The sequence below is a fragment of the Somniosus microcephalus genome, chromosome 6 (assembly GCF_052327205.1).
Source record: "Somniosus microcephalus isolate GS21.2 chromosome 6, FLI_Smic_1.0, whole genome shotgun sequence".
NCBI lineage: Eukaryota > Metazoa > Chordata > Chondrichthyes > Squaliformes > Somniosidae > Somniosus > Somniosus microcephalus.
This window is the reverse complement of record NC_140992.1, coordinates 18186147-18199319: the sequence shown is the minus strand read 5'-3', so window position 1 is coordinate 18199319 and position 13173 is coordinate 18186147. Positions and strand designations below refer to the sequence as shown.

At 46.4% G+C, this 13173-nt stretch overlaps 1 protein-coding gene across 1 annotated transcript in view; it reads left to right on the top strand.

Moving 5' to 3' along the window:
* aadac (arylacetamide deacetylase) overlaps positions 1-13173 on the top strand; it is a 98154-nt gene that overhangs the window by 54437 nt on the left and 30544 nt on the right. Inside the window, exon 2 of the mRNA XM_085989790.1 lies at positions 1380-1602. Coding sequence (XP_085845916.1) covers positions 1380-1602 — 223 coding nt within the window. The remainder of the gene's footprint in view (positions 1-1379; positions 1603-13173) is intronic.

Below are 13173 nucleotides of genomic sequence, written 5' to 3'. Positions count from 1 at the left end.
GGCGGTTGGGTCGGGAACCAGAGGACACAGATTTAAGATAATTGGCAAAACAACCAGAGAGGAGATGAAAATATATATATATTTTTTGCGCAATGAGCTGTTATGATCTGGAATGCACTGCCTGAAAGGGTGGTGGAAGCAGATTCAATAGTAATTTTCAATTGTCCAATTAGTCCCACCCCCCGCCCCCTCCACTCTTACCCCATTGTGGGAGCTTGGGAGAGCAAGCATGGGCAGCAGAGTTAGATTAGGTGGCTCAATTGGAGAAAAACACCAGCCCAGACTTGATGGAGCGAGTGGTTGGTTTGTGTGCAGCAACGTTCTTTAGTTCTATGATTCTGTGGTGAAAAGGACAGCAGGGGTGACATGGGTCTTGGGCGATAATGAATCGGCGGCCAGTTTTACACCACGATGGAAAAGAAAATTAGGCGGGATGAAAAACAAGCCACAATGTTTCTCGATCTTCTGGTCAATGGTCTCAGCTGTTCCCAAAATGTCATGTCAACAGCGACAACAACTTGCATTTATACAGCGCCATTGACATCGTAAAATGTCCCGAGGCGATTCACAGGAATTTTAGCCAAACACAATTTGGCACCGAGCCACATAAAGAGATAAACGGGTGACCAAAAGCTTAGTTTTAAGGAGCGATTTTAAAGGCGGGGAAATAGGTTCAGGAAGGGAATTACAGAGCTTAGGGTCTAGACGGCTGAAGGCACGGCTGCCAATGATTTTTTAAATTCATTCACAGGAAGTGGACGTCGCTGGCAAGGCCAGCATTTATTGCCCATCCCTCATTGCCCTTAAGGAGGTGATGGTGAGCCACCTTCTTGAACTGCTGCAGTCCGTGTGGTGAAGGTACTCCCAAAGTGATTTTGTCATAGTGGTTTTAGGTACAACTGAAAGGCTTGTTAGGCTGTTTCAAGAGGGCAGTTACGAGTCAACCACATTCCTGGGTCTTGAGTCATACAGCGGCCAGACCAGGTGAGGATGCTAGATTTCCTTCCCTAAAGGACATTCGTGAACCAGATGGGTTTTCTATGACAATCTGGTAGTTAAATAGTCACCATTACTGATGCTAGCTTTTTTATTCCATATTTATTTAATTAATTGAATTTAAATTCCCCAGGTGCCACGTTGGGCATTTGAACTCATGTCTCTGGATTATTAGTTCAGGCTGCTGGATTATTAGTTCAAGTAACATAACCACTATGCTACCATTCCCGATAATGATAGGGTGAAGGAAATCGGGGATGCACAAGAGGCCAGAATTGGAGGATCGCCGAGATCTCGGAGGGTTGTAGGGCTGGAGGAGGTTAATGCACTTGTTCTAATGGTCGGGTTAACCTGGATATCCGCTTCTCTTTGTTTAAATCTAGGCAGAGCTGACTGAACTCCTTGGGCTGAAACATTACATGGAGATGATGATGGTCCTCACTGTGGCAGAGATGGTGGGCCCCGCATCCGATGAAAATGTCACTGTGATGGACACCACTTTTAACAAGGTCCCAGTTCGTGTCTACGAGCCGAGCAGCCGGCACCCGGGGCTGAGGCGAGCGGTGATTTACATGCACGGTGGCGGATGGTGTTTAGGAAGTGCAAGTAAGTCGTAAAATCACCCTCTAAAGAATGAAAGAAAGACTTGCATTTAGATAGCGCCTTTCACAACCTCAGGCGCCCTATAATGAAGTACTTTTGAAGTGTAGTCACTGTTGTAATCACAGAATCACAGAAACCCCACAGTGCAGATAGAGGCCATTTCGGCCCATCAAGCCTGCACCGACACATATCCCACCCGATCCCTGTAACCCCTACACCAACACATATCCCACCCTATCCCCGTAACCCCACATATTTAATCCCCCTAACACTAAGGGTCAATTTATCACAGCCAATCAACCTAACCCGCACATCTTTGGACTGTGGGAGGAAACCGGAGCACCCGGAAAAACCCACGCAAACACAGGGAGAATGTCTGTGTGGAGTTTGCACAGTCACCCGAGGCCGGATTCGAACCCGGGTCCCTGGTGCTGTGAGGCAACAGTGCTAACCACTATGCCACCGTGCTGCTGTAGGAAACACGGCAACCAATTTGTGCACAGCAAGGTCCCACAAACAGCAATGAGAAAAATGTCCAGATCATGTGTTTTGGTGATGTTGGTTGAGGGATAAAAGTTGGCCAGGACACCGGGGAGAATTCCCCCTGCTCTTCTTGGAATGGCGCCATGGGATCTTTTACATCCACCTGAGAGAGACGGGGCCTCGATTTAACGCCTCATCCGAAAGACGGCACCTCTGACAGTGCAGCACTCCCTCAGTAATGCACTGGCAGTGTCAGCCTGAAGTATGTGCTCAAGCCTCTGAAGTTGAACTTGAAAACCATGACCTTCTGACTCAAGGGCGAGAGTGGTATCACTGAGCCACAGCTGACACCTGTGGAGCAATAAAGAGAGAAACTGGTGGAAGATCTAGCTCCACAGTCCCCCCCCCCATACTCCCATCAAGCAGCCCGCTTGATTGGCACCCCATCCACCACCTTAAACATTCACTCCCTCCACCACCGGCGTACCGTGGCTGCAGTGTGTACCATCTACAAGATGCACTGCAGCAACTCGCCAAGGCTTCCTCGGCAGCACCTCCCAAACCCACGACCTCTTCCACCTAGAAGGACAAGGGCAGCAGGCGCATGGGAACACCACCACCTCCAAGTTCCCCTCCAAGTCACACACACCTTCCTGACTTGGAAGTATATCGCCATTCCTTCATCGTCGCTGGGTCAAAATCCTGGAACTCCCTCCCTAACAGCACTGTGGGAGCACCTTCAACACACGGACTGCAGCGGTTCAAGAAGGCGGCTCACCACCACCTTCTCGAGGGCAATTAGGGATGGGCAATAAATGCTGGCCTTGCCAGCGACGCCCACATCCCATGAAGGCATTAAAAAAAATACCACTGAGTTCCTGGTCTCAGTTATGCTCATCTTAGGAGGCGATGAGCGAAGGCCAGAAGTAGAACTTGGAGAGAGACCAACCTCAGCATGCCGCGCCCTCATATCTCAAAGCAACGAATTTCGTGCAACAGTGGCCGAGGCCAAGAACCAGATACCTACCTGCACTTCTGGTTACACTTGGTAAAAATAAGTCAACTATAAAAAGAGAGCGGATACTGAAGGAACCTGTGGCGCTTTTCAGGTCCTCGGACAATTGGTGCACAGCAAGATCCCACATTCATTGGATTAGATAAATGATCAGTTACTCTGTTTTGGTGATATTGGTCAAGGGATAAATATCAGCTGTTAGCATGTAATCACTTAGTACGAAATTCCTTTCTTTGCTATCTTAATGGAGGCCTTTTTCCATTTATTTTGAAACAAACGGGTTAGTGTCGCTGGTAAGATGTGTTGAAGAGTCTGCATGTTAATGTTCGCCCAGGCAATATTCAAGGTCACAAATTCAAGGGTCACAGTTGGAGTCCATTAGTTGCGGTATATTTTTCAGCGTACATTGCAGTGAAGTGTATAATGGATCACACTTAGAAATTGAATAATTAATTACCACAGCAACTTGGGAATTTGTCCAGTGGTTTCATAGTTCTGTAATGAGGAGCTTGGTTTTTAACTGTGCAATGTCCGCTTGAAAGAAAGACTTGCATTTATATAGTGCTTTTCACGACCACCAAACATCTCAAAGCGCTTTACAGCCAATTAAGTACTTTTTGAAGTGTAGTCACTGTTGTAATGTGGGAAACACGGCAGCCAATTTTGCGCACAGCAAGCTCCCACAAACATCAATGTCATAATGACCAGATAATCTGTTTTTTGTGATGTTGATTGAGGGATAAATGTTGGCCAGGTCACCGGGGATAACTTCCCTGCTCTTCTTCAAAATAGCGCCATTGGATCTTTTACGTCTACCTGGGAGGGCGACGGAGCCTCAGTTTAATGTCTTATCCGAAAAACGGCACCTCCGACAGCGTAGTGTCCCCATAGCACTGCACAGGAATGTCAGCCTAGATTTATGTGCTCAAGTCTCTGGAGTGGGTCTTGAACCCACAACCTTCTGAGTCTGAGGCGAGTGTGCTGCCCACTTTTTTTTTCTTTTTTTTATAATACTTTATTGAACATTAAGAACATTTACAACATCGTGATCATTACATTGTATGATACAAATCAATTCCACCGCCCTGCACAGCCATTCCGCCACCACATTTTAACATCAAAACCTGAAGTTTAATTTGTCACCTGTAACATATATTAATCGATTGTACTTTAAAAATTGGTTGTAAAATACTGTCCTTAAATTCCTTTCTGAATAAAATATCCACAGAGCCTTATAATGGTCTTTCAGCTTATATTTAAAATACTCTTTTAGATTGATTCTCCTCCCCTTAAAACAGAGCATTCCTTCTTTGCACAATCACGAATCTAGCCAAACTGAACATTAAATTAATTGCCGCTCCGCTAGACTCTGGCAGACTCTCCTGCAATCCCCATCTCAAAATTGAGTCCCACGGGATTCCCATTCTCGCTGTTCGGTCCCCACCCAGCAAAAAAGCTCCACACAACTGTCGAACATAGTACTTAAAGTCATTTAACTGCGGACATAACACCAGTAAATGGGACACAGTCTCATCCTGTGTCCCACACATTGGGCAAGTTGCCGCCTCCACTCGTCCAATCTTGCACAAGACCGTCATGGTAAAAATCCAGTTATGAGCCAATTTGAAATCCAGTTCAATCCATTCTGGGCATTTAAAATTCGCCCACACTCCCTTCCAAATCCTGTTGAAGTCCAGCTGTAGGTATATACTCTGCCAAAACTCCTGACCAGCAGGTGTCTTGAATCTCCATTCTCTGAATACCTCATAGAAATCTCGAGTATTACAGTTGTCAAATTGGACCAACTCTCCCCCTTTCTCCAGTACAAAGCTTGGAAAAGCAGGACGCATTTTACTTCCTTTGGAGATTTCCGCATTTATTTCTTCCATCCAATCCTGTGGCATTGCCCTCACAATCTTCTCATACATGATTCCTATTGCTTTTCCTTCTACCTCCTGATCCTCCTCCCACACCATGTCCCTCACTATCGCTTCCGGCAACCAACCTGGAATCACCTCGTATAATACATCTTTCACCGATATAATCCCAGCTTTTATAAAAGCTTGATTAAATAAAACCTCTCCTTCAATGTTGACCCACCTATTCAAAAATAAGGGCTGTTCTAAAAATTCCTCAGCCCCCTTGGGCGTAAACTGCACACTTTTAAAAAATTGAGCCCAAGTCTCTACAACCCCCTTATAAAACCTAGGGAGAAGCTTAATCGATTTCAAAAACATATTATTGTATTCCATATACAATATCCCCTGCCCTCCTATCCCACTTCGTTTTAAAAAATGCTCAAAACAACTCTTCCAAAAACTTGAATTTGACTTCTGAAGAAATCTCTTCACCCATTTGATTCTAAAGGATTTTTTCTCCAAATCAATATCTGTGAAATTGAGTCCTCCCTGATTTCTCCGTCCAATGATGGTATTGTAAGCCACCAAAGCTGGTTTCCCTTCCCATAAAAACCTCACACAAGCCTCTCGGATGGACTTTTCTGCCCACTCAGGAATATCCTCCACCGTCAATAAGTACCATAGCTTAGATAGCAGGAGAGCAGACACCACTGTCGCTCTTCCTTGCACTTTCAACCACCTTCTTTCCCATCTTCCCAAAATCTTTTTAATTTTCATAACCTTCGGTTCCCAATTTAATCGATCCACTTCTTCCCTGTCTTTCTTGCACCCCATATGCACCCCCAGAACTTCCAAAACCTCCACCACCTTAAAGGGACATACCCCCAACCATTCCCCCCTACCCCTTCCTGCAACCAGGCATTGGGACTTACTATAATTCACTCTGGCACCTGAAGCTCTACAATATTCCTCCACTACCTCCATAGCTTTCCTCACTGACTCCCCATTTCTCAATGTTAAGGTTGTGTCATCTGCATATTGGTGTATCACCGACACCAGCCCGGAACTGGGTACCACAATCCCAACTACACCTTGTTTCTTTCGCATCATGTAACCTAATGGTTCTGCTACCAATGTGTACAGCAGAGGGGAAAGGGGACAACCCTGTCTCACTGATCTCTGTATCGGAAAATACTTAGATAAAAAACCATTACATTTAACACAGCTAAATATGTTTGAATAAAAAATCCTTATCCACTGAATGAAATTTTCCTTGAAACCAAATGCTTCCAAAACCTTCAATAAAAACTCATGAGAGACCCTATCAAAGGCTTTCTCTTGATCTATCTTTAATACATAAGCCTCCCTCCCACTCTCTTCCATGAGCTCTATCGCATCTCGGAGTGAGACCACAGAGTCTGCGATGTTCCGGCCTATGACTCCATAGGACTGAGAGGGCCAAACTATCTCCGGTAACACCTCCTTCAAACGATTTGCCACAACCCTCGCCAAGATCTTATAATCCACATTTAATAGTGTGATGGGCCTCCAATTCTTCAGATCCCGTCTAGCCCCTTTATTTTTATATAAGCTAAGCTTATGATACCTCTCCTCATAGATGGGGCCAGGCTTCCCTCAATTTTAATTTCCTTAAAAACTTCTAAGAGCAATGGACTTAAAATCTCGAAAAATTCCTTATAAAATTCTGCACTTAGTCCATCGGACCCTGGGCTTTTCCCCCCCTTCATTCCACTTATTGCTATTTTCATTTCCGCTAATCCTACTTCTTTATCACACATGCTTCTCTCATCCTCCTTTAAACCCTTTTCAATAAAAGCAGTAACCTTCTCCATCTCCAAATTGGAAATGTCTTCTTTTGTATATAGCTCTTGATAAAAGCTGCTAGCCCCCTCCAAAACCTCCTCACTTTCATGAATGATCTTCTCCCCAACCTTCAACTCCTCAATTAACGATAATCTCTGTCGCAGCTTCTCTTGCTCTAGAAAATATCTAGTGCATCTTTCGCCTTCCAATGCATCTCTAGCCTTTGCACGGAGAATGGCCCCCTTGCATTTTTCAGCTTGCAATAATTCCCACTCTTCCTTTAGCACCCGGAACTTAGTCTCCGCTCCCTTATCCCCTCCGTCAACTGCTTTACAGATATCCGTAAACCTTTTGTTTATATTCTCTTCTCGATGCCGGTTAGCTGCCGCCCTCTTTTTCCCATAACGTACCGAAAAAACTTTTACCTCACATTTGAAATTGTCCCACCAAACTCTTCTTTCTTTCAAGAACAAAAGTTCCTTCCGAGCATTCTTTATTATATTTATAATCCCTTCTTTATAAGCACAGGTATTGATTGTTTAAAATCCACACCCCTGAATGAATCTTAACTCTGCTGTTCCTAATTCTAAGAACCAAAGCCGAGTGATCACTAAAAAATACTTTTTTATAATAAATCTCCATCACCTCCGAACTTAACCCTTCCCGCATTAACAAAATCTATTCTGCTCTGTTTTAAAACATCACCCACCCAACCTGCTCTGGAGAACTCCCTTTTTATGGGGTTCCGGTCCCTCCATAAGTCTCTCAAATTTAAATTTGCCATCATTTTTATAATCATCCCTCTGGAGTTATCCTCCTTAAAGGTCATCTGGGCTGAAATGTCCATCCAAGATAAAAATACATTAAAATCCCACACTATACAAGGATTTTCCACCTCTGCCACTTCAGTGAATAACCCCCGAAAAAACTCGCGACGCTTGCAATGGTCGTTCGGTGCATAGATATTAAAAGATCACAATTAAATCCCTCCAATTCTACCCTTAGCCGTAAAAATCTCCCCTCAGTGTCCTTGTCCACCAAGGCAACGTTCTCTTCTATGGACGGACTCACCAAAACAGCCACCCCTCTACGGTTATTGTTTGCACAACTTGCAAACACCTCTCCCTTCCAAACCTTCTGAACTCTTTCTAGAATATCCTCATCCCAAAAGGTTTCTTGCAGACACAACAAGTCCGTGCCTTTAAAACCCTGCAACAACTGCTGCAATTTCTTCTCACCCCTCAGTCCGTTCACATTGTTCGAGACCAATGTAATCATGGCTCCAAAGAAGGGAAGTATGCCCAATAATCTCCCCATCATTTAATCTCAGGCTCTTCCCTCCTCTCATGCTCCTTCTCAACTTTTCGGGCAGCTGTTGCTTTTTCCTGCAGCCTCCGGCTCTTTTTCCCCTCCTGTTTGACCCCTCCCTGCTGTTTCAGCCTCTTCCTTGCCTTAAGTTTGGACCCAGGAGCTGCCCTTTCTCCCTCCTTCTGCCCCTCACTAACCTTTCCCTTTCCACATGATGCCACCCCATCCCCGACTTCCATGTCTCTGTCCCCCTCTAATTCCTCACACTCAAGCTCTTCTGCAACCCCCTGTGCCTGCTCCCCGTCAGATACATAATCCTGCTCCCCGTCAGATACTTCATCTCCCATTGAGAGTCTTCCTGCTATCGCAGTTTCTCCCACTGTGCCGCCCCCTTCAACCACGTCTCTACTTCTGACCCTTGCACCTTGCTCCCTCACTCCATGGGACAATGGCGCACCTAAATTGTTCCCTTCTGACGTCTCTATCTCGCCGATCCCATTCTGCTGTCTCTTTAAGGCTCCTGCCTCTTGCACCATCTCCCCGCCCTGCCCCCTCCCGCTCACCAAAATATCCGACTCCCCGCCTCTCCCCGGAGCACTCACTTCCACCACACACCCCGCTCCTGCCTCCTCTCCCCCCACAGACACCAGACTCCCCAGGGGGAGCCGAACTGCACTAAGGCTCGAGTCTGCACTCGACCCTCGCTGCCCGCTGCTGTCTTTGTTCCCCTCCATAGCACTCGCCGTGTTTTCCGCCATCTCCATCTCGATCTCCGCTCCGCCAACCTCTGCCTCTTCCTGTGCACCTTTTCCCTTCATTTTACCGGCTGTGTCCTCCGACTGCACCGCTCCTCCGGCCATTCCACGCTCCTCTCCTGCTCCTTCTCCCATCTCCTCATCACTCATTTCGCTCCCTTCTGCCACACACTCACAGCGGGTGGGGCCTTTACGACACACCCCACAGCTCTCCGCCTTGCAGCTCCGCGCGATATGTCCCGACTCACCACAATTGTAACAATACAAATCAGGACAGTTTCTTACGAGATGGTCATGTCCCAGACAATAGTAACACACCTTTACTTGGTTATCGTGCAGCACACGAAAGTACTGTACTCCTTCCAGTGTCTCGAACTTCATACTGTAAGGCAAAGACCTCACCCCCTCTGGGAACCGCACCTTTACATACCGGGTTCCGTCTGCTACCCGTGTTCCCGGATAGTACCTCCTCTTTATTTTGGAACAGATTTTAATGTCCCACGACTCCAACTTTTTGCTCAGCACTTCGTCCTCGATGTACACAGGCAAGTTCAAAAATGAAACCACCACCTCTTCTGAATATAGCAGAGTCACCTCCAAAAATTTCCCCCCAACTTTCAGGCTGAGCAGCAGTTTTTCCACCTCCTCACGGCCACTGACCGTCACCTCAAATCCCACATTTGGTTTTGGTCGGCAGGCAAAACAGCTTCCCTCACCACAGTCCTCAGGAACTGCCTGGATTATATCCCAGGCTCGAATCTTCTTATCTTCACATTGCCAAACCTCCTGAGGTCCCGGCCCAAATCTTTGGGCCTTTTTTCCCCCCTTCCCACCACAGTTTCTTCCCTAATAAAATTCCCCTTGGGAATATTGTCCTCTGAGGGGCCCGGCACTCCGGACCCCTCAGCAGCCATCTGGCTGTTTTTTGTGGGCCAAAAAGGCCCTAAAACCTGAAAACAACACCCCAAAACCCTCCACCAACTTTTTACAAAACTTCCTCCAACACCCAGCTGCAATTAGGCAACCAGTCACACCTGGCTCACTCCTAGCCCCTCCCACCTAGAGAGTGCTGCCCACTGAGCCACAGCTGACACATAGCTCAGTGCTCTGATGGTGCTAATTACTTCTCGACGTGCTCACTGCACTGCTGAGAATAGCTGGGCCAGTTTAATATTCTACTGATTTATATCATGTATGAGCTTCGGGATGAATAAAGAAAAAGAAAAACTTGCATTTACATAGCGCCTTTCATGACCATTGGATGTCCCAAAGCGCTTTACAGCCAATGAAGTCCTTTTTGAAGTGTAGTCACTGTTGTAGCCACTTGATCAGCAGCCCATCAAACACATTAAACATTCACTCCCTCCACCACCAGCGCAGCATGTCTGCAGTGTGTACCACTACAAGATGCAGTGCATCAACTCACCAAGTCTTCTTCGACAGCATCTGCAAAATGCACGACCTCCACTACCTAGATGGACAAGGGCAGGAGGTGCATGGGAACACCATCATCTCCATATTCCCCTCCAAGTCATACATCATCCTGACTTGGATATGTATCGCCATTCCTTCATAGTCGCTGGGTCAAAATCCTTGAACTCTGCACTTAACAGCACTGTGGGAGTTCCTGCACCACAATAATTTGCATTTATATGGCTCCGTTAACATAGTAAAATGTCCCAAGATGCTTCATGGGAGTGTTATCAAACAAAATTTGACACCGAGCCACATATTGAGATATTAGGACAGGTGACCAAAAGCTTGGTCAAAGAGGTAGGCTTTAAGGAGCATCATAAAGGAGGTAGAGAGGCGGAGAGGTTTAGGGAGGAATTCCAGAGATCACAGCCTAGGCAACAGAAGGCACGGCCACCAGTGGGGCAGCGATTAAAATCGGGGATGTTCATGAGCCCAGATTTCGAGGAGCGCAGAGACCACGGAAGGTTGTAGGGCTGGAGGAAGTTACAGAGCTAGGAAGGGGCGAGGCCATGGAGGGATTTTAAAATAAGGATGAGAATTTTAGAATCGAGGCTTTGCCAGTCTGGGAGCTAATGTAGGTCAGCGAGCACAGGGGTGATAGGCGAACGGGACTTGGTGCGAGTTAGGATATGGGCGGCAGAGTTTTGGATGACAGATTCACCACACGGACTGCAGCGGTTCAAGGAAAGGCCCACCACCACCAGCTTTTCGAGGGCATCTAGGAATGGGCAATAAATGCTGGCCTTGCTAGCGACGCCCAATCCCGAGAATGAATGAGGAAAGAGAGAGGGGGAGCCAGGAGAATTGGCCTTCATCTCTTTGACTAGCTGCTAGTTCCACAGCCTAGGAAGATGAGTAGTCCACTTATTCTGCACAGGTTTCAATCATCTTTCTACACTACACTTGATCTCAGCAAAAGGCCGAACTGTCACTCTAATCAGATATTCATCCAGCTCTTTTGTTAAAGATGTTAGTCAATGGCCTTACCTGCTGTAGGTGGCAGTCAAACCTCTGGACAGATAAAGATTCGAGCCGCACCAGATCAACTCAGGTCAGAGATGATTGTCATTGCTAATTCTTTTGAAAAGAAAAGTGAAAGAGCGAGACTCCGTCTCCCTATTTCTCAGAGTTAAGGAAACCACCAGAAAACTGGGGAAATTGGACAGCGTAAATTCACACAAACTAGTCGTCCAGAAACAATGGAATCAACATTTTAAAATCTACAACTTGTACGGTTTTGAAAGAAGAAAAAAAATCTCTAAAGAAATTGTTGAGTTTTGATTGCCCAGGAATTAACTTATTCTTGGCCTTAGTTTGGCGCGCTTAGATTGGCCGAGAGCTTAAGCTTAAATGGTATTCAGTGGCAGCGTCTCGTTGAAAATCATTTGACCTTCACAAAAGGAGCAGAAGTTGCTCCAAACACAGAGGTCGGTGACGAGGAAGCAGGGCTGAACTGTAGTGAGCAAAGTGCAGGCCAAAGTAAAAGTTTCTTCTGTGGGAATAATGACCGCAAGTCAGATTTTGTTTCTCAAGAACTCAACATGTGATCAATATATAGATGCCCGAGTCAAAAAAACATGGGAAGGAAACCCTAAAAAAATAAAACCCTATCGGGATCCCTCCAGGGCAAATATCTGAAATGTCTGAGTGAGGGTTAGCAATGGGGAAACCTGCCTACGGGTACACGGCCCGTGATTTTATGCTCTTGGAAATCAACCGGCAGAATATCACGGGCAGTGTGCCCACACTTTCCTGATATGCGGTGCCAGGGTTCCCTTCCACCAGCGAACAGTCGGAACATTGCCTCCCCCAGAGTATTTGATTCTCGGTGTGATGCAGAGAATGACACGGTCCCAGGCGCACTCTATGGAGACGAGAATGGGATGGTGGCTGAAGCTGAAGTTCAACCCAATGATGGAAGCGTGAAGCTCGCTAAGAAATCAATATTCCTCTGACAATCTAGCCTAAAAAAATTCTGTTATTTAAAGAGAACCCTTAATGAGCAAGAAGCGATCAAAATTGAAAGATCACAGACAACCGAGATGAAAACAGATTATCTGGTCATTATCACGTTGCTGTTTGTGGGATCTTGCTGTGCGCAAATTGGCTGCCTCGTTTCCTACATTGCAACAGTGACTCCCAATGTCCCCGCTAATTTCTTTTGGCGCTGTGCGGCCCCTTTAAGGGGCTGGGCGGGCCACTCAAAATACCGCGCATGAGCGGTTTTTACATTGAAAAGCCGGCTGCGCGGGATCCCTGGAGTGCTGCGTGGCCATGCAGCCCCTGCAGCTTACAGGGAACATTGGTGACTACCCATCAAAAAGTGCTTCATTGGCTGTAAATCACCTTTGGGACATCTGGAGGTCGTGAAAGGCGCGATGGAAATGTTCTGTCTGATACCCAGTGGTGAGGTTGATTCACGTGTCGGTGAAGTACAGGAAACTCGATTTACCGGCACCTAAATAACCGGAAATCTCTGTTAACCAGCAAAATTCAGGAGTAGGTTCAGGTAAGTTTTACTTCATATTAGTGGCCGTTCCTGGATCTGTGGCTGTGTAACCGGTGTTCGCTCGCTTGTTGCTAAGCAACAGGGAAGCCTGGATTTGTTGCTGTGTACGGAGCTCTCGTACCTTTTAACTATACCTCCCTGTAATCCGGACTTTTTAATAAACCGGCACCACGCCGGTCCCGTCGGTGCCAGATAAAAAAGAGTTTCCTATAAAGCAATCGGGTGGAGAGATGGTTGTATTTTGACGTGACGCTCCCATAATCATGGGAAGAAGTCAAAGCTCCCACTTAACTGCAAGACATCCAAGCGAAAGTGGATGAGTTGATGTCCACCTTGTCGGCGTCT